This window comes from Chiloscyllium punctatum, chromosome 4 (genome assembly GCF_047496795.1).
Source record: "Chiloscyllium punctatum isolate Juve2018m chromosome 4, sChiPun1.3, whole genome shotgun sequence".
NCBI lineage: Eukaryota > Metazoa > Chordata > Chondrichthyes > Orectolobiformes > Hemiscylliidae > Chiloscyllium > Chiloscyllium punctatum.
Genome location: NC_092742.1, coordinates 6,748,818 through 6,770,904, shown reverse-complemented (window position 1 = coordinate 6,770,904; position 22,087 = coordinate 6,748,818). Strand labels below are relative to the sequence as shown.

General features: G+C 42.5%; 1 protein-coding gene across 1 annotated transcript in view; it reads right to left on the bottom strand.

Moving 5' to 3' along the window:
• The window catches only part of brf1b (BRF1 general transcription factor IIIB subunit b), a 482,080-nt gene that overhangs the window by 258,740 nt on the left and 201,253 nt on the right, over positions 1-22,087 (bottom strand). Inside the window, exon 4 of the mRNA XM_072568024.1 lies at positions 4,136-4,167. Within this exon, the coding sequence (XP_072424125.1) occupies positions 4,136-4,167 (32 nt within the window). The remainder of the gene's footprint in view (positions 1-4,135; positions 4,168-22,087) is intronic.

The window sequence follows — 22,087 nt, the reverse complement described above, 5'->3', positions numbered from 1 at the left end:
AAGGAGGTTTATGTAAAGATGAGACGCAAAGGCTCAGGTAGGGTGCTTGAGAGTTACAAGTTAGCCAGGAAAGACTTAAAGAGTGAGCGAAGAGGAGGCAGAGGGGACATGAGAAGTCTTTGGTAGGTAGAGCCAAGGAGAATCCTGAAGCTTTCTATAGGTATGTCAGGAATAAAAGGATGACTAGCAACATTTCCGCCACCTCCAAACGGACCCCACCACAAGGGATATATTTCCCTCCCCACCCCTTTCCACTTTCTACAAAGACCGTTCCCTCTGTGACTACCTGGTCAGGTCCATGCCCCCCAACAACCCACCCTCCCATCCTGGCACCCTCCCCTGCCACCGCAGGAATTGCAAAACCTGCGACCACACCTCCTCCCTCACCTCTATCCAAGGCCCTGAAGGAGCCTTCCACATCCAAAGTTTTACCTGCACATCCACCAATATCATTTATTGTATCCGTTGCTCCTGATGCGGTCTCCTCTACATTGGGGAGACTGGACACCTCCTAGCAGAGCGCTTTAGGGAACATATCCGGGACACCCGCACCAATCAACCACACCGCCCTGTGGCCCAATATTTCAAATACCCCTCCCACTCTGCCGAGGACATGGAGGTCCTGGGCCTCCTTCACCGCCGCTCCCTCACCACCCGACGCCTGGAGAAAGATCGCCTCATCTTCCGCCTCAGAACACTTCAACCCCAGGGCATCAATGTGGACTTCACCAGTTTCCTCATTTCCCCTTCCCCCACCACACCCCAGTTCCAAACTTCCAGCTCAGCACCGTCCCCATGACTTGTCCTACCGGCCTATCTTCTTTTCCACCTATCCACTCCACCCTCCTCTCTGATCTATTACCTTCATCCCACCCCCATTCACCCAATGTACCTTTTGCTACCTTACCCCCCCCCGACCTATCACCTTCATCCCCACCCCCACTCACCTATTGTACTCTATGCTTTCTCTACACCTCCACCCTCCTCTCATTTAGCTCTCCACCCTTCAGCCCTAATGAAGGGCTTTTGCCCAAAACGTTGATTTTCCTGCTCCTCGGATGCTGCCTGAACTGCTGTGCTTTTCCAGCACCACTCTACTCCAGAATAAGATTAGGGCAGTCAAGGACAGTAGTGGGAAGTTGTACGTGGAGTCCGAAGAGTTAGGAGAGGCACTAAATGAATATTTTTCATCAGTATTCACACTAGAAAAAGACAATATTGTCAAGGAGAATACTGAGATACAGGCTATTAGACTAGATGGGATTGAGGTTCACAAGAAGGAGGTGCTAGCAATTTTGGAAAGTGTGAAAATAGATAAGTCCTCTGAGCCAGATGGGATTTATCCTAGGAATCTCTGGAAAGCCAGGGAGGAGATTGCTGAGCCTGTGGCTTTGATCTTTATGTCGTCATTGTCTACAGGAATAGTGCCAGAAGACTGGAGGATGGCAAATATGGTTCCCTTGTTCAAGGAGGGGAGTAGAGACAACCTTGATAATTATAGACCAGTGAGCCTTACTTCAGTTGTGGGCAAGGTTTTGGAAAGGATTATAAGAGATAGGATTTATAATCATCTAGAAAGAAATAATTTGATTAGGGATAATCAACATGGTTTTGTGAAGGGTAGGTCGTGCCTCACAAACCTGATTGAGTTCTTTCAGAAGGTGACCAAACAGGTGGATGAGGGTAAGCCGTTGATGTGGTGTATATGGATTTCAGTAAAGTGTTTGATAAGATTCCCCACGGTAGGCTATTGCAGAAAATACGGAGTCATGTCATTGAGGGGGGTTTAATGGGTTGGATCAGAAATTGGCTAGCTGAAAGAAGAAAGGTGGTGGTGGTTGATGGGAAATATTCATCCTGAAGCTCAGTTACTAGTGGTGTACCGCAAGGATCTGTTCTGTTCACTGCTGTTTGTCATTTTTATAAGATGAGAGTGTAGAAGGATGGGTTAGTAAGTTTGCAGATGACACTGAAGTCTGTGGAGTTGTGGACAGTGTGTAAGGATATTGCAGGTTACAAAGGGACACCAATAAGCTGCAGAGCTGGGCTGAGAGGTGGCAAATGGAGTTTAATGTGGAAAAGTGTGAGGTGATTTACTTTGGAAGGAGCAACAGGAATATAGAGTACTTGGCTAATGGGAACATTCTTGGTAGCGTGGATGAGCAGAGAGATCTCGGTGTCCATGTACATAGATCCCTGAAAGTTGCCACCCAGGTTGATAGGATCATTAAGGCGACATATGGTATGTTAGCTTTTATTGATAGAGGGATTGCATTTCAGAGCCATGAGGTCATACTGCAGCTGTACAAAACTCTAGTGGGCGGCACGGTGGCACAGTGGTTAGCACTGCTGCCTCACAGCGCCAGAGACCCGGGTTCAATTCCCGCCTCAGGCGACTAACTGTGTGGAGTTTGCACGTTCTCCCCGTGTCTGCGTGGGTTTCCTCCGGGTGCTCCGGTTTCCTCCCACAGTCCAAAGATGTGCAGGTCAGGTGAATTGGCCATGCTAAATTGCCTGTAGTGTTAGGTAAGGGGTAGATGTAGATGTAGATGTAGATGTAGGGGTATGGGTGGGTTACGCTTCGGCGGGGCGGTGTGGACTTGTTGGGCCGAAGGGCCTGTTTCCATACTGTAAGTAATCTAAAAAAAAAGCTGCATTTGGAGTATTGCTTACAGTTCTGGTCACCGCACTACAAGGAAGGATGCGGAAGCTTTGGAAAGGGTTCAGAAGAGATTTACCAAGATGTTGCCTAGTTTGGAGAGAAGGTCTTTTGAGTAAAGGCTGAGGGACTTGAAGTTGTTTTTGTTCAAGAGAAGAAGGTTAAGTGGTGACTCAATAGAGGCATACAACATGATCAGAGGATTCAATACAGTATACTGCGAGAGCCTTTTTCCTCAGATGATGATTGCTAGCATGGTGGGACATAGCTTTAAACTGAGGGGTCAGATGGCAGGGGTAGGTTCTTTGCTCAGATTAGTAAGGGTGTGGAATGCCCTGCCTGCAACAGTGTAGACTCGCCAACACTATGGGCACTTAAGTGGTCATTGGATAAACATACGAATGATAACAGAATAGTGTAGGTTAGATGGGCTTTCGATTGGTTTCACAGGTCAGCACAACATCGAGGGCTGAAGGGTCTGTACTGCGCTGTAATGTTGTATGTTCTAGTTCTTCTATAACATTGTGACACACATCTTGGGAAGGTAGGACTTGAAACCAGACCTTTTGGCACCACAAGACCCTTCACACCTCTGCTACATAAAATTCATCAATCTGTTTTGAAATGTTCAACTGACCTCTCTTCACTCTTATCTCAACAGCTTTTTGGGGAAGTGCATTCCAGATTTTCACAACTGTGTGAAGAAGGGTTACCCAACCTTGCTGAATAGCCTAGCTGGAAATGTTATGATTACACCCTGGTTCTGGATTCTGGATTCCCCATTAGACAAACATATTCTCCCTATTGACACGACCACCTCACAATCGTTTAGAGAAAAATAAGCTTAGATTAAATAATAATTGGTCCTAGTTATTTAACTCTTTTTGTTTAATTACAGGCCATACTAATAGTAAACTGAATTGCAATAAGACAACAGGGAAATTGTAGCTAGTAAATTGTAGCTAGTAAAACTTAACTAGGTATCAAACAGGATATTATTCTGTACATTTAACCATCTGGAAAAAGCAGCTAGAAGGAAAATTTTTAACACTTTTTAAGAAATAAATGGGACTTTACACTTGAGGACTGTACAGTTGTTTTTAATACAGATTAACTAAGTAGGCGAATGGTCCGAGTTTAACTGAAGTTCTCTCTTTAGTAACTACTGGCTTGAGTTCATGAACCCTGCAAATTCAGCATTCCAGGAACATTGAAAAGCAGGGGGAGGAAACAACAGCTTCCTGTGAATCCAGACAAGGGGACTGGGGCATAATTCAACAAGATGAGGTGCCAAGGAGAGTCATTAATAGGGAAAGAAAATGTATTGCCTACTCCTCACCAACTGTCAGGGAATTTTTGTCCAAATTCAACTTAAACAATATTATACGAGAACTGTCAGGATGGTAGACAGATGTCAAAGATTTAATGAAATAAAAGAAGTCAGACAAGCGCTGTCTGTCAGTGCTTCCTACTTACCTGCAACAGGTCACTGAGATCCAATAACATATCTTGAGGATTTAGTCAAGGAACATGTGTCATCATCTTTCTTTACAATCTAGTAACAACACAATGAAGCCAACGTGGATGAAGAGACACCCAGATAAATCAAACACCTGGGTCCCATCCAATAAAAGCATAACAATCAATGGTCTGAAAAGCCAGGTTTGTTTAACTAGTAAAGACATCGAGCTGAGCTATTAACATTAGTGAAATATTCACGAACAATGTTGAGGATCGGAAAGTGACACTCCTATTGAAACACATGGAGGTGTCTGCTCACTTTGTACATGGAAACATTCAGCATTTCAGCCCAACTAGGCCATGCCACCATGTATCCAATACCCCAAAGCAAATTTTGCCACCCTCTTCAAAGTTTGGGAGAAGATTTGTAGCTCGGGTGCTCGTTGTTGTGGTTCTGTTTGCCGAGCTGGGAATTTGTCTTGCAAACGTTTCGCCCCCTGCCGAAGGAAACAGCACAGAAGCGCTTCACAGGAGGCTCCCAAGCACTGAAGATGTCACCTAGACAGGGGACGAAACGTTTGCCATCCTCTTCCCAAATCCCTTCATCCCTCAATTTAATCAAAGGCTGAGTGTTTTTACCCACAACTGCAGCCCAACAACTCTGAAGTTTCATGTAATACATTTTTGACAATCTTGTGTCAATGCATCCCACATCAAATCCTCCTTGACTACTACATAATCTGTTTGCCTACCTTTTCCCAGACTTTCATGATTTTAAGCATTTCTTTCATACTGCCCTGCAATATGTTGCTCTAATTTTTAAAAAATGTCCCAAATTTGTCAGGTTTGCACAGTATTCTAAGAGCGACATACATTAAAACAGGTCATATTTTAAAAATAAGGAGAAGCAAAACTTCACAGACAGTTTCTGAATCAGTCCTGCACAGCTCATCACTGTAAACATAACCTCTTGCTGTTTCTGAATGAAAACAGGCTTTTGTTCCCATGGTGTCCTTCACCCAGCATCGACTCCTACACTCCGGACAAATCTACACAGATTGCAGATAAATCAGTTCTATGCTTAACAGGAGTGCTCTGTACTTGCCTTTGTGAGGAACAAGAGCTGCTCTGTGCTGTGTTTACTCTTACATACAGTGGCAAATCACACAGCAAACCAGAAACAGCGTCTCAATTCTATCAGGTTTCTCCCCATCTCTTGCTAAAGATGTCAGCTCATTGCTGGGCTGATGTTATTGACTGTGCAATGCTCCCTAATAAATTGCCAAGTAGTCAATGTTCACATATCAAAATCAGCAGCAAATGGCAGTAGGATACTTGTCCTCAGAGGCATACCTATTCTTGCTGGATATCTACACTGATGTTGTCTTCCAGCAGAAATCATTGGATAAACAATTGGAAATTGGTCTCATTTAGAGGCTATTCTGTCAGCAACATTTTTGAAAATCAGGAACAGAAATTTCAAATCCGGCTTTCAACTTGCATGAATAGGGACAGAAGAGAAAAAAATTTATGCCCAGTTTCTGCTCCATTTTGCAATCTTAATGGCAGTTCCAGAGGAGGGGAGAGCTACCATGGTTAGATCATAAAACATATGAGAATAGTAGGTCCTTTTGGCCCATCAAGTCTGCTTCAACATTCTTTGAGATCACGGCTGATCTGATAATCTTCAGCTTCACTTTCCTGTCATTTCCTCATAACCCTCGATTTGCTTACTGATTAAAGATGGGTGGATCGCAGCCTTGGATTTAACCTATATTCAAGAAAGGCTGCAATGATTGAATGGCTGGCTAATACTTGGCACCTACAAACTATAAGTGAGCACACTTCAAAAGTACTTCACTGAACATAAAGCACTTTTGTTCATCCTGAGATGGTGCAAGTTACTACACAAATGCAAGTATTTCTTTCATCTATGCTCATGGGGATAACAGGGTGCCTGTGGAAGCAAAGAAAAGCCCTATAAAGAAGTTAATGCTTTCAGGAAGAGAGGGAGTAGGGAGTAAGAAGTAGGGGTTAGAAAATACTTGGCTTTTTGCCACATTTTTAGAAATGTACAAGTATTATTAATTACTTCTTCCTTGAATGGATGTGAAAGGACCACAATCCCACTGACAGATTTTCTTCAGTTGTTTTCAGCAGAAACTTCAAAAAAGAAACTGAACACATTAAAAATAAAAGTGGGATAATATAAAAAGACTTCGTCAACTCCCTTGGAAAAAAAAATGCCTTTCAGAAGCTTTGCCAACTCAATATCGCTTTGATAGTACCTAAGGTGCTTTTCATGTCACAGCACAAGAACTGAAGCCTTTAGCTTTCCCCAGAAATCAGACAAATCTTTATTAGACACAAGAGCATACTTCTCTCATCCCAACACAATCGAATGGCCACACTTGTGCAGTGGGCTGTAACAGCCAGCACCAGATGGCTCAGCTCACTCAAGGAACTTCTGTGCTTTAAATATATTGTTTATTAGAAGTTACTGTTCAAACTGATGCGTCAGTCAGTGTTGAAAAATCATCTGCTATGGTTGAATAGGCAGGCTAATTATTGGTACCTAAATTGCAAGTGAACCCACTCAAAAGGACTTCATTGGCTGCAAAGAACTTGTTTGTCCCACGGTGGGGGCAAGGTACTTTATAAATGCAAGTCTTTCTCAAAACCAAGAAATAAAATAAATGAAACTAATGGAATTTGCATGAATACAGCAAATTATGTTTTTGCGATAACCCAAAGTTTCTAATCTATAACGTACTTATATTAATTTTGTATGGATACCAGTGATCAGAAGTTCATTGTAATTGTTTGAGGGATAGGTACTGGCTAGTACACTGCATGTACTGTGCACTGTGGGTAGCAATGTGGGATCTTGTACTCTGTCCCAGCAGGTCTCTGAGGTTTTAAGTATCATCTGAAAGACAGTGCCCTCAGTAAGTGCACGGAGAATGTCAGATTCACAACCTATGGAGTAAGGCTTCTGACTCAGAAGACAATGCTATCAACTGAGTCAAACAAACAAGTGGTGCAGCTGAGATTTTCTCAGCTTTTCAACACCAGAAAAGCATCGTTTGAGTAGAAAAGAAAGATGACAGATATTAGAATACAGTAAAGCAATGCTGGAAATCTGAAATGAAAACAGAATGCTGGAGAAACTTAGGAGATCTCTAGAGAGAAAAACAGCCAACATTTAAAATAAAAACTGAAAGAACTGCAGATGCTGAAAATCAGAAAAAAAAAACAGAAACTGCTGGAAAAGCTCAGCAGCCTGGCAGCATCTGTGGAGAGAAATCAGAGTTAATATTTAGGATCCAGTACATTTTCAGTCTGGTATGACTCTCAGACTGGAAGTGATAGAACTGTTTCTCTCTCCACAGATACTGCCAGATCTAGTGAGTTTCTCCAGTATTACCTGTACACAAGACTACAGGCTTTGTTTTATATTAATGGCAATAAAATAAAACTGCCAGAGAACACCAGGACAGTGAGCAGATTTGGCTGCTACTTTATTATTTCTTCACTTCTGCCCCATGCCAGCTCTGTTTTTATCCTGCAGCTTAAGTTAAAATGGATCCTGCTTTGCACAGAACTAACTCCAGTTCCTTATCCCAGCAGGAGAGGGAAATACCTTGGATCAATGAATCTATGATCCTGCTACCATAGTGAAGGGAGCTAGATTTTACAATGTAAACAGCCGGAACCAAATTAAAATAAGCTTCTGTGGCCAGAGCAACAGAACAGCTTCACCAGCTACATGGAAGAATTTAAATCATGTTTTCACTAAAACTCTACATTTTTAACCAGGGATTAGTTAACAAAATGAACCTAATGGCTTCCATTTGTTCAAGCTCCATAACCACAGCCACCAGGATTCCAAATGATGGTATGCTTCACCAAGATTAAAACAGCCCAGATCTTAATATGTCAAAATCCTCAGGAGAATTCAAAGGAAAGGAGCCACGAGACTCAGTTGAATCTTGATTCAAGTGGGGGGGGGAATAAACCAACCATTTAAATCACTGACAACTGATCCACTTCACCCAACTACAGATGGGGAATGAAAGGTGATCATGTCATCTTCTCCACTGCTCTTGACAAACAAAATTCAGCAATTGCATCATGGCTCCACGGAAAAGCACTTTGATCCGAATGAGAAAGTTATATATTCAAGTATAACACCCAAGGCACGAGAAACAAATCTCATCAGGAGATGAGTTACTCAGTGCAGGATTCCAAGCCTCTGACTTGCTGTTGTAGCCACAGAATTTGTATGGCAAGTACATTGAGTTTCTGGTCAATGGTAACCCCCCCCCAGAATGTAGATAGTGGGGGAATTCAGTGATGGTGATGACACTGAAAATCAAGGGATAACAGATTATCTTGTTGAACGTGGTCAACGGCTGACATTTAGATGATGAAAGCATTGTTTGCCACCACTTTTCAGTCCCTAACCTGGACATTGTCAAATTCTTTGCTGCATTTGGACATGAACTGCTTCAGTATCTGAGGAGTCATGAATGGTACTGAACAATGCGTAATCATCAGCGCTGATCCCCACTTCTGAGCTTATGATGGAGGGAAGGTCATTGATGAAGCAGCTGAAGATGTTCAGGCCTGAGAAACCACCCTGAGGAATTTCTGCAGAGATATCCTGGAACTAAGATGATTGACCTTGAACAACCACAACCACCTTCCAACGTGTCAGGTCTGACTCTAACCAGTGGAGAGTGTGCCCTGATTCCCATTGACTCCAGTCTCGCTAGGGCTACTTGACATCACACTCATTCAAATACAGTCTTGATCTCAAGGGCAACAACTCTCCTCTCACCTTATCATTATTTAATCCTGCCAAATTACACAATACCAGGTCTAAGGTAAGCTGTTCTCTGGTTAGTTTCAGAACATGTTAATGTAAAAAGTTTTCTCAAATTTTCTAAGGTGTCAATCTGATTTTTCCCACTTTATAACAATGATTAAAATCACTTATGGCTGATGCATTCAATTATCACAAGCGGCTATTATTTAATTTTTTTATACTTCATCCTACATTGTAGTTACTGTTAAGAGGTCTGTAGATCACCCCTATTAATTACTTCTTCCCCTACTATCCTTGATCTTCACCCAAAGCAATTCCACAACCTGATATCCTGAACTATTACCTCAAGCTGTTGCACCAATGTCATTCTTAACTATCAGTGCTACGCCTCCACCATTGCATAGCTTCCAATTTGTTCTTGAATATCATAAACCGTTCAATATTCAGGGCTAAACACTAATGGCCCTAAAAATCTTTCCTTTTTTTTGCACGCTCATCAATAAGGAATGGGAATTCTGCTGCTGAATCCACTGTGTGTTGCAAGCAGTAATTTTACAACAATGCTCAAATTAATTGGATAGATCAATGAAAACATAAACATTCACCCAAGTGTGACTATTGCTGATCATTGCATTTTTCTCCTTTTTCCATCCCAATTGCAGACGAGCAACTCATATTCAGCTCCAGCTCCCAATGACCCAAGTATTAAACAGTGTGATCTGCTAATGCAGGAAGGTCCCAGCTATTCTGTTACATTAACTGCTCTCAGCTCAAGCATGCTGAAAGCTGCCTCAGTATCCTAAGGTTAGGAAGGTGAATTTTTAAAAAACATATAAATTTGGCCATTGTCTCACGTGCACTGAGTCTCTTCCTGGAAGCTGTACGAGTATGTCAAGTTCCTGGAAAGTGAATAGGATGAATGAAGAATTGAGTTTGGCTCCAAATAGATCACAAACATTCACATATGGAAAATGGATATCAGTGAGTGGTTACAGATAGAAGCCAGCACCTGTACACATCTTCTATAAAGGGAGAAAGTAAGATAATTAAATCTGGAATTTAAATTTCTAGTGATGTTAACCCTTACTGATCAGGTTTCCTCATTAATTTTATGCAATAATAAGTGTGATTTCTTTTAAAACAAATTCACTTGTGGCAAATGGCATCACTGGCTGGACACCTGTCTCTAAACTATAAATTTCAGAAACCTCCAAATGAGGTCACAGCTGTAGAACCACTCCAAAAACCCCAGTTTCTTCATAATATACACAAACTCTCTGAGTGGGCTTCATTATTCTCAGTCTTTGTCAGTCATTACATCACAAGAGGTGGCCTTTCAGCCCATCAAGTCCTTGTCAGTTGCACATGATACAATACAATCAGTCCCATTTCTCTGTTCTTTCCACACAGCCACACAATTTTGTTTCCCTAAAGCTCCCATCCGATTTATTTTTGAAACTGATGTTTCCGCTTACTCCAGCAAGTTCCAGGTCATTAACCCCCATGGCATTGAAGAACTTCACTCCTGCGTCTCTTGACCAAAACCTTAAACCTCTGTCCCCTAGTTTCTGCAGCATTGTCTAATGATTGGTAGGACTCAGTATCAGGTTGGGGTATTGATTAATTCTTGTGCTGGTAAGGGAGCAAACTTTTTTGAGTTTTCGTGTGGGATGCTATCACAGTTAAGAGCTGGAAATAGGACAGAATAAATCAGAATCAGGCAACATCAAATTAGAGGAGGCGAAGGCAGTAAGAGGAGATAATCCTTATTTGCAATCCTTGGAGTGCACAGGAAATGGTGTAACAAGTACCAATTTTATTAGAGTAAGGATGGAAAATTAAGAAGACTGAGTAGTCTGGGGTATTCGAAATTTCAGAAGGGAATGCTCATGAAGAGCCAACCACAGAAAAATGTATATAGAAATGAATGAGCATCTTTCAGATGACACATTTTTACGTATAAACGATGATTATAACATCTGTGGGCAATTGCTACAAGATTACAATCACATAATCTGTTGAGGATTACTAGCAAAATACAGTAGTGTTTTGATTATGGAGCAGGGAGAGATGTAGGGGGCAGGACAGAGTCTCTGCAGCAATGTTACATTTCTAACAATGTACACACTAACTGAAATCAGAAATTACATGTTGTACAGTCCAATCTGTTCTGAAGGGTCTCAACTAAAGTAAACTTTAATGCACAGTAACTGAAAACTCATTTCTCTATTTATAGCTACTTAAATTCAATTCAGTTCATGGAATAGTTTTAACTCTTGAACAACCAAAGAACAGTGCAGCACAGGAACATTCCATCCATCGAGCAGCCATGTTGGAACTACTGACTTTCCATTCCATCCCAGTCTCTCTTAGTCCTGGTCAGATGTTGTGACTGTTGTTTTAAAATAATGAGCACCTTATTTCAGAGGAAGAGAGTGAGCAAAAGCAAGCACGAATGCAAGAGAGAGAGAGAGCGAGAGAGTGACGAGTGCATGAGCGAAAGAGAGTGCGTGTGAGACAGCGCACAAGTGAGACACAGAGCAAGAGAGAGAGCGTGAGCATAGAGTGTAGAGGCAAGCTCAAGTGGGAGATCAGGAGAGCAAAGAGGGGATATGAGAGATAGCCTTGACAGATAACCCAAAGAGATTCTACAAGTACATTAAGGGCACAAGATCAACGAGAGAGAGAACAGATTGCTAAAAGATCAAGGGACTATCTGTGTGTTCAGCCTCAGGAGATGGGAGTTATAACAAATGAATATTTTGCATCAGCTTTGACTGTGGAGAAAGAAATGGAGTATAGAGAACTTGGAGAAACAAATATTCAGTTCACATTATGGAAGAGAAGTGCTGGAAGTCTTAGAAAACATAAAGGTGGATAAATCTCTGGGACCTGATCAAGTGTATTTGAGGACATTGGGGAAAATTAGGGAAGAAATTGTGGGGCCCCTAGCAGAAATATGTCTCATCGATAACCACAGGAGGGGTGCTGGAGGACTCAAGAGTGGCTAATGTGCTTTTATTTAAGAAAGGCTGTAAGGCGAAGCCTGGGAACTATAGACCTGTGAGCCTGACATCACTAAGTTGTTGGAGGTGATTCTGAAAGATAAGAATTACATGCATTTGGAGAGGCAAGGACTCATAAGGAATAGTCAGCATGGTTTTGTGTGAGGGAAATCATGTCTCTCAAACTTGCTTGACTTTTTTGAGGTAGTACTTTTGGAATATTGCATGCAATTCTTGTCTCCTTTCTACTGGAAGGATTTGTGAATCTTGAAAGGGTTCAGAACAGATTTAATGGTGTTACTAAGGTTGGAGAATTTGAGCCACAGGGAGAGACTGAATAGCCTGGGGCTGTTTGCCCAGGAGCGTCAGAGGCTGAGGGGTGATTAGATTCGATTCCCTACAATGTGGAAACAGGCCCTTTGGCCCAACAAGTCCACACTGATCCTTCAAAGAGTAACCCACCCAGACCCATTTCCCTTTGACTAATGCACCTAACACAATGGGCAATTTACCATGGCCAATTCACTTGACCTGAACATCTTTAGACTGTGGGAGGAAACCGGAGCACCCGAAGGAAACTCACAGACACAGGGAGAATATGCAAACTCCACACAGAAAGTTACCCGAGGCTGGAATCGAACCCGGGTCCCTGCCACTGTGAGGCAGCAGTGCTAACCACTGAGCCACCCCAAGGGTGGCCTTATAGAGGTTCATAAAATCATGAGGGGCATGGATAGGGTAAATAGACTAGGTCTTTTCTTTGGGTGGGTGGGTGGGGGGTGTCCAGAACTAGAGGACATAGGTTTAGATTGAGAGGGGAAAGATATAAAAGGAACCTAAGGGACAAACGTTTAACGCAGAGGGTGGTGAGTGTATGGAATGAGCTGCCACAGGAAATGGTGGAGGCTGGTACAATTACAGTATTTAAAAGGCATCTGGATGGGTATATGAATAGGAAGGATTTAGAGGGATATAGGCCAAGTACTGAAAAATGGGGCGAGATTACGTGAGGATATCTGGTCGGTATGGACGGGTTGGATCAAAGGGTCTGTTTCCTTGCTATACATCTCTATGACTAAGTAACTAAAAAGATTGATGAGGGCAGAGTAGTAGCAATTGCTTACATGGACTTTAGGAAAGCTTTCAGCAAGTTTCCACACAGTAGACTAATTATAGAACATAGACCACTACATACTGTGAAACCAATCTGAAGCCCATCTATCCTACACCATTCCATTTCATCCAAATGTCTATCCAACGACGATTTAAATGCCCTTAAAGTTGGCGAGTCTATGACTGTTCCGGGCAGTGTGTTCTACACCCCTACTACTCTGTGTAAAGAACCTACCTCTGACATCTATCCTATATCTATCACCCCTCAATTTAAAGCTATGTCCCCTCATGCCAGCCATCACCATCCGAGGAAAAAAGCTCTCCCTGTCCACCCTATCTAACCCTCTGATTATCTTGTATGTCTCAATTAAGTCTCCTCTCAACCTTCTTCTAACGAAAACAGCCTCAAGTCCCTCAGCCTTTCCTCATAAGACCTTCCCTCCATACCAGGCAACATTCTGGTAAATCTCCTCTGAACTCTTTTCAAAGCTTCCATATCCTTCCTATAATGCAGTGACCAGGACTGTACATAATGTACCAAGTGCGGTTGCACCAGAGTTATATAAAGCTACAACATAACCTCATAGTTCCGAAACTCAATCCCTCTACCAATAAAAGCTAACATGGCATATGCCTTCTTACCCATTTTTTTCAATCTGAGCGGCAACTTTCAAGGATCTATGCACATAGACACCGAGATCTCTCTGCTCATCCACACTACCAAGGATCTTACCATTAGCCCAGTAGTCTGCATTCCTGTTACTCCATCTAAAGTGAATCACCTCATACTTTTCCACATTAAACCCCATTTGCCACCTCTCAGCCCAGCTCTGCAGCTTATCTATGTCCCTCTGTAATCTACAACATCCTTCGTCACTCTCCACAATTTGTGTCATTCGCAAATTTACTAACCTATCCTTCTATTCTCTCATCCAGGTCATTTATTAAATTAAATGACAAACAGCAGTGGACCAAAAACAGATCTTTGCAGTACCCCATTAGTAACTAAACTCCAGGATGAATATTTACCAACAACCACCACCCTCTGTCTTCTTTCAGCTAGCCAATTTCTGATCCCAATACAAATTAGTAAAGTTAGATCACATGGCATTCAGGGTGAGCTTGCCAGTTGGATACAAGATTAGTTTGACAGTAGGAGGCAGAGGGTGCTAGTGAAGGGTTGTTTTTTGGACTGGGGGTGTTCTACAGGGATCTGTCTGGAGTCCACTTTTGTTTGCCATTTATATAAATAATCTGGATGGGAATATAGGGGACATGGTTAGTAAATTTGCAGATAACACCAAAATTGGTGGTTTAGTGAAGAGCAAACACAATTATCTATGATTACAAAGAGATCTTGATCAACTGGGTCAATGGGCTGAGCAGCGGTAGATGGAGTTCAGATTAGATTACTTACAGTGCGGAAACAGGCCCTTCGGCCCAACACCGACCCTCCGAAGAGCAACCCACCCATACGCATTCCCCTACATTTACCCTATCACCTAACACGATGGGCAATTTCCCATGGGAGGAAACCGGAACACCCAGAGGAAACCCACGCAGACATTGGGAGAATGTGCCAACTCCACACAGAGAGTTGCCTGAGGCAGGAATTGAACCCAGGTCTCTGGCACTGAGAGGCAGCAGTGCTAACCACTGTGCCGCCGTGCCGCCCACCATTTATTCGAGATAAATGTGAGGTATTGCATTTTGGTAAAACAAACAAGGGCAGGATTTATACAGTTAGTTTTCGGGTCCTGGGTAGGATTGTGGAACAGATAGACCCAGGGGTTCAGGTATGGAATTCTTTGAAATTTGCATCACAGGTAGACATGATAGTTAAGGCGCCATTTAGCAGGGTTACCTTCATTGCTCGGACCTTTGAGTCTAGGAATTGGGATATTATGTTTTTGTTGTTCAGGGTGTTGGTGAGGCATCTTCTGGAGTACTGTGCCCAGTTCTGGTCTCCCTGTTGTCGGAAGGATAGTAAGTTGGAGGGGATCAGAAGAGATTCAGCAGGATGTTGCCAGGAGAGAGGGCTTGAGTTGTAGAGAGAAGTTGGTATTTTGACACTGGAGGTTCCATAAGACAGAAGCAGAAATTAGACCATTCAGTCCATAGCGTTTGCTCCACCAATCAATCACGGTTGAAAGGTTTCTTAACCCCATTCTGCCACTTTCTGCCCATAACCCTTGATCCCCTTGACAATCCCCTATCTACCTCAGTCTTAAATACACTCAATGACCTGTCCTCCACAGCCTTCAGTGGCAGTGAACTTCATTGATTCCTGACTGTCTCTCTGTTCTAAAGGGTTTTCCCTTTACTCTAAGACTATGCCCTCTAGGTCCTCATCTCTCCTACCAATGGAAACATCTTCCCAACATTTACTCTGTCCAGGCCATTCAGTATTCTGTATGTTTCAATTCATTTCCCCATATCTTTCTAAACTCCAGAGTCCTCAAACATTCCTCATATGTTAAGCTTTTCATTCCTGAGACCATTCTAGTGAACCTCCTCTGAGCATGCTACAAGGCCAGTACATATTTCCTGAGATATGGGAGGAACTTTATAGAGGCTTATAAAATCATGAGGGTTCTAAATAAGGTTAATGGCAGGTGACTTTTCCCAGGTTCAGAGGATGTCAAGACTAGGGAGCATATTTTTAAATACTGGATTAGTGGTGCTGGAAGAGCACAGCAGTTCAGGCAGCATCCAACGAGCAGCGAAATCAACGTTTTGGGCAAAAGCCCTTCATCAGACTTTTGCCCGAAACGTTGATTTCGCTGCTCGTTGGATGCTGCCTGAACTGCTGTGCTCTTCCAGCACCACTAATCCAGCATTTGATTTCAGCATCTGCAGTCATTGTTTTTACCTAGCATATTTGTAAAGGTGAGAGAAAAGAGATTAATGACACAGAGGCATTTTATTTATGTATAACAGTGTGGTTCATGCATGGACTGAAGTTCCAGTTCTTATGAAGGGTTAAGCCCGAAATGTCGACTTCTCTTGCTCCTCGGATGCTGCCTGACCTGCTGTGCTTTTCCAGCGCCACACTTGATCAACTCTGAACTTCCAGAGAAAGTCATGGATGCAGGTACTAGTTACAACGTTTGAAAGACATTGAGATACATGGATAAGAAATACTTGGAAGGATATGGGCCAAATGCAGGTAGGTGGGACTAGTTTAGTTTGGGAACATTGTCAGCCAGGACTGGTTGAACCAAAGGGACTAACTCCATGCTGTATGACTATGATTCTAGATTCTAAGTACGTTAAGGGCAAAAGGGCAAGTAGGAACAGAAAAAGGCACCTTAAAGATCAGTATGGCCACAGGAGATGGGTGAGAAACTAAACAAAAATTTTGCGTTAGTATTTACTATGGAGAAGGATTTGGATGCGAGGGAACTTGGGAAATAAATATAGATGTTGTGAAAAGAGTTCATACAGTGAAAACAAGTTGGTGGAGGTCTTAAAGTGCATAACGGTAGATATATAAATGGGACATATCATAGAATCCCTACAGTGCGGAAACAGGCCATTTGGTCCAACAAGTCCATACTGACCCTCTGAAGAGTAACTCATCCAGACTCATTTCCCTACCCTATTACTCTATTTACCCCGACTAATGCACCTAACCTATACATCTTTGGATTGTGGGAGGAAACCAGAGCACCCAAAGAAAATCCATGCAGACACGGGGAGGATATGCAAACTCCACACAGAGAATTGCCCAAGGCTGGAATCAAACCCAGGTCCCTGACGCTGTGAGGCAGCAGTGCTAACCATTGAGCCACCATGCTGCCTGTGATGAGATGTTTTCCAGAACTTTATAAGAAGCTTGGAAAGAGATTGCTGGGCCTCTTTCTGCGGTATTTGTATCACTGATAGACACAGGTAAGGTGCCAGAAGACTGAACATTGGCTATTGTGGTGTCATTATTTCAGAAAGGTGGTAAAGAAAAGCCTGGAAACTATGGATTGGTGAACTATGTGTCTGTGATGGGTAAATTGCTGGAGGGGATTCTGAAGAACAGGATTTACAGCATTTGGAAAGACAAGGACGGATTAGGGATGACATTATGCGTGCAAAATTGTGTCTCACTAACTTGACTGAGTTTTATTTAAAAGAGGTGACAAAGAAGACTGAAATAGGCAGAGTTGTGAAAATTATCTATATGGACTTCGCAAAGCATTCGACAAGGTTTCTCATTGTAGACTAGTTATAGCAAGGTCAGATCACACAGGATCCAGAGGGCCCTAGCCAACTGGTTCAAAGGTAGGAGACAGACGGGGATAGTGGAGGGTTGTGGTTCAGACAGGAGGCCTGTGACCAGCATTTTCCACTAGAATTGGTGCTGGGTCCACTACTTTTTGCCATTTCTATAAATGATTTGGATGAGAATATCAGAGGCACAGTTAGTAAGTTAGCAGATGATACCAAAATACGAAAAAGGTTATCACAGAGTACAATGGGATCTTGATCAGATGGGCCAATGGGCCAAGGAGTGGCAGATGGAGTTTAATTTAGATAAATGTGAGGTGCTGCATTTTGGTAAGGCAAATCAGGGCTGGATTTATACACTTAACGGTAAGGTCCTGGGGAATATTACCGAACAAAGAGATCTTGGGATACAGGTGCATAGTGCCTTGAAAGTGGAGTTGCAGGTAGACAGGGTGGTAAGGAAGGCATTCGGCATGTTTGTCTTCATTGGTCATAACAAAGAGTACGGTATAGGAGTTGGGATGTCATGTTGCGGCTATACAGGATATTGATGAGGGCACTTTTGGAATAGTGCATACAATTCTGGATGTTGCTAAAATTGAAAGGGTGGAGAAAAGATTTACAAGATGTTGCCAGGATTGGAGGGTTCGAGGTATTGGGAGAGGCTGAATAGATTGGTCCATTTTCCCAAGGGGCATTGGGAGGCTGAGATTTATAAAATTATGAGGGGTATGGATGGAGGGAATAGTTAAGGTATATTTTCCTATGACAGGGAAGTACAAAACTAGAGGACATAGGTGAGAGAGAAAAGAGTTTAAAAGGACCTGGGAGGTAACGCTTTCATGCAGAAAGTGGTGCATGTATAAAGCCAGCTGGTAGAGGATTTGGGTGGAGGCTGGTATAACTACAACAAGGTAAAAACAATGACTGCAGATGCTGGAAATCAGATACTGGATTAGTGGTGCTGGAAGAGCACAGCAGTTCAGGCAGCATCCAAGTAGCTTCAAAATCGACGTTTCGGGCAAAAGCGTCGATTTCGAAGCTACTTGGATGCTGCCTGAACTGCTGTGCTTTCCAGCACCACTAATCCAGAATAACTACAACATTTCAAGGGCATCTGAATGGAGATACAAATAGGAAGGGTTTAGAGGGAAATTGGCCAAACGCTTGGAAATGGGATTAGGTCAGATTGAGAAGTCTAGTCGGCGCAGATGTGTTAGACCGAATGGTCAGTTTTCATGTTGAATGACTCCATAACAGTGAGAGAAAGACACAAGAGGGTGGAAAAGAGAAATAGGAGAAAGTGTGGGGCAGGATGGCACATCTTGAAAATTAAGGCAAAGATAAAGTTATTGCAAAGATAATATGGTGGCATCTGTGACATAATGTATGCTGATCTGGATGAGCGGTAACAAGTAACAAAAAGGAGCAAGATCATCAGCTCAGAGAGAATTACGAATGTCCAGCCAAGAGCTAACAGATTAGGTTTATGATGACGAGGGAACAGCTGAGGACAGAAACAGGAATCGTGGGAGGTGACGGTCAGCAGTTTTTGACTTTAACCAGACATGACTAACGTACGCAAGCTTGAAATTCAGCATCTGCCTACATTTGCCAGCAGTGGATTAATGTAAGGTGGCAGCCAGAGTCTAAGTCAAAGGCAAGTTGGTGCTGATCAGAGCTGTGGAGATGGCTTTAGTCCAACTAACATTAAGGCATAAAAGTCCACTCCCTCAATCAGGTCTCAATTTAAGACAGGAAGTGGGAAAAGCAGACTTTGGAGTAACATAGCAGTGTGCATAACCAGAAACCTCATTCTTATAGTCATTCTTATAGTCATAGAGATGTACAGCATGGAATAGAGCCTTCGGTTCAACACATCCATGCCAACCAGATATCCTCAATTAATCTAGTCCCATTTGCTACCATTTGGGCCATATCCCTCCAAACCCTTCCTATTCATCTACCCCTCCAGACGCCTTTTAAATGTTGTTAGTGTATTAGCCTTCACCACTTCCTCTGGCAGCTCATTCTGTACTTGCACCACCCTCTGCATGAAAAAGTTGTCCCTTAGGTCCCTTTTATATTTTGTCCCTCTCACCCTAAACCTACGTCCTTTAGTTCTGGACTCCCCCACCCCTATCCATGCCCCTCATGATTTTACAAACATCTATAAGGTCATCCCTCAGCCTCCGACGCTCCAGGGAAAACAGCCTCAGCCTATTCAGCTTCTCTCTATACCTCAAACCCTCTAACCCTGGCAACATCATTGTAATTCTTTTCTGAACCCTTTCAAGTTTCACAACATCCTTCCGATAGGAGGGAGACCAGAAATGCACACAGTATTCCACCAAAGGTGTTCTAACTAATGTCCTGTACAACCACAACATGACCTCCTAATTCCTGTACTCAATGCTCTGACCAATAAAGGAAAGCATACCAAATGCCTTCTTCACTATCCTATCTACCTGTGACTCCACTTTCAAGGAACATGAACCTGTACTCCAAGGTCTCTTTGTTCAGCAACACATCCCAGGACCTTACCGTTAAGTGCATAAGTCCTACCCTGATTTGCCTTTTAAAATGCAGCACCTCACATTTATCTAAATTAAATTCCAACGGCCACTCCTCAGACCACTGGCCCACCTTCTGGATGAGGATTCCAGAATCATTATAAATATTGAAGGAGGGGCTTCGGTGGAAATCAGTGATAACTCTGAGGGATTTACATATTAATCAATCAAAACCTGCAACCCATTCTAAGTGATTAAAAACTTAACAGCAAACTAGGTTTGTTCAATACATCACATCAGTTGTATGATACTTTCATCTTTTACTATAAATTCTGTGTCCTATGATCCTGCCCCAATAGCCACCTGACAAAAGAGCAGTGCTCTGAAAGCTTGTATTTTCAAATAAACCTGTTGGACTATAACCTGGTATTATGTGATTTTTAACCATAAGGGATAAGGAAGAACAAACCCCTAGAATTGACACAGTATAACTAAAGGCATCAAAATGAACTTCCAAATGGAAGATTGAGGATTATGTTAGCTACAACTTCCTAACTCAATCACTTTACTGTACAAACAGATAAAAACTAGAGGTCAAAATCTTGGGTAATACTGCATTACCATGTTGAGGGATTGCTGCACTGTTGGATATGCCATTGTTCCAATGTGATGTCAATCAAAGGCCTGAAGCACTTTCAGGTGGCTGAAAGAGATGACAGGGTCTTGCATTTACTGCAGCTAACATTTATCCCTCAACTAATATTGTCAAGAAACAAATTTATGAAGGGAAAATGCTACAAATGCTCAACAGGTCAGGCAGGACCTACAGATGAAGTGGAAGAGCCGGAATTGGACTGGGATGGACAAAGTTAAAAATCAGAGCTGAAAAAGCGCAGCATCCAAGGAGCAGGAGAATCGACGTTTCGGGCATAAGCCCTCATTCAGCTCTGATCTCCAGCATCTGCAGTCCTCACTTTCTTAAAGTTAAAAATCACACGACACCAGGTTATAGTCCTACGGGTTTATTTGGAAGCACTAGCTTTCGGAGCACTGCTCCTTTATCAGGTAGCTGTGGAGCAGGACCATAAGACACAGAATTTATAGCAAATTTCATGCAATTGAAATGATATATTGAACAAATCTAGGGGTGTGTGTGTGTGTGTGTGTGTATACATGTGTGTGTATATGTATATGTGTGTGTGTGTGTGTGTGTATGTGTGTGTGTATATATATGTGTATGTGTGTGTGTGTATGTATATGTGTATGTGTGTGTATGTATATGTGTGTGTGTGTGTGTGTGTATACATGTGTGTGTATATGTATATGTGTGTGTGTGTATGTATATGTGTATGTGTGTGTGTATATATATGTGTATGTGTGTGTGTGTATGTATATGTGTATGTGTGTGTGTGTGTGTGTATGTATATGTGTGTGTGTGTGTGTGCGCGCGCGCTGAATCACCACCTTGACAGTGAGAATTAGCTGCAGGCAGATGATGCAGTTTAGAACCTGCTGCCATGACAGCCTCGCTCCTTCAAGACACATGATCGGAATGTAGAATGTTTTTTAAAATCCAAAGCACAGGGTATTTGTTGCCAAGATTTTTGACATTTGAATTTCAGTTTAAAATGCTACCCTGCTGGGTAATGATTTCACAGGCGCTCTGAGTTACATCACCTAAGTCAATGAATTGAGACAACTTTGGTGAATTTTATATCATGAATGCATCACAGCCACATCCACTATTCTAGCCACCCAACAAGGCTATTGGCACAGATAGAATCCCCAAAGTCATAGAAAACTGCAATGGAGAAGCAACCTAGACTTGCATATGACCATTCTCTCTCGCCTGGAAGAAGGACAGCAAGCCAAGAGAACTCTGTGATACTACAATTGAGACCTCATTCAAGGATAAAGTTAAGACCAATTGCAGTATCTACAGAAGGATCTCCCATCCTCAGCCACAGAGGTGGTCATTGTAAAAATCCTCAACTGTCTTCTCCCAGTGGCTGGACAGTATCTACCAGAGCCACACTGCATATTCCATCCAGCAAGAGGCTCAATGGACATGAGCTTCACTGAAAGACAAGTTCAAAAGAAGTGATGGAACAAAGGAACAGGAGTAGGCTATTCAGCCCCTTGAGTTTGTTCCACCATTCAATGAAATCTTGGCTAATCTGTGACCTAACACCATATACCTGCCCTAAGCCCATATCTCTGAATACCTATCGTTAACAAAACTTCATCCTTCTCAGATTTAAAACAAACAATTAATCTAGCATCA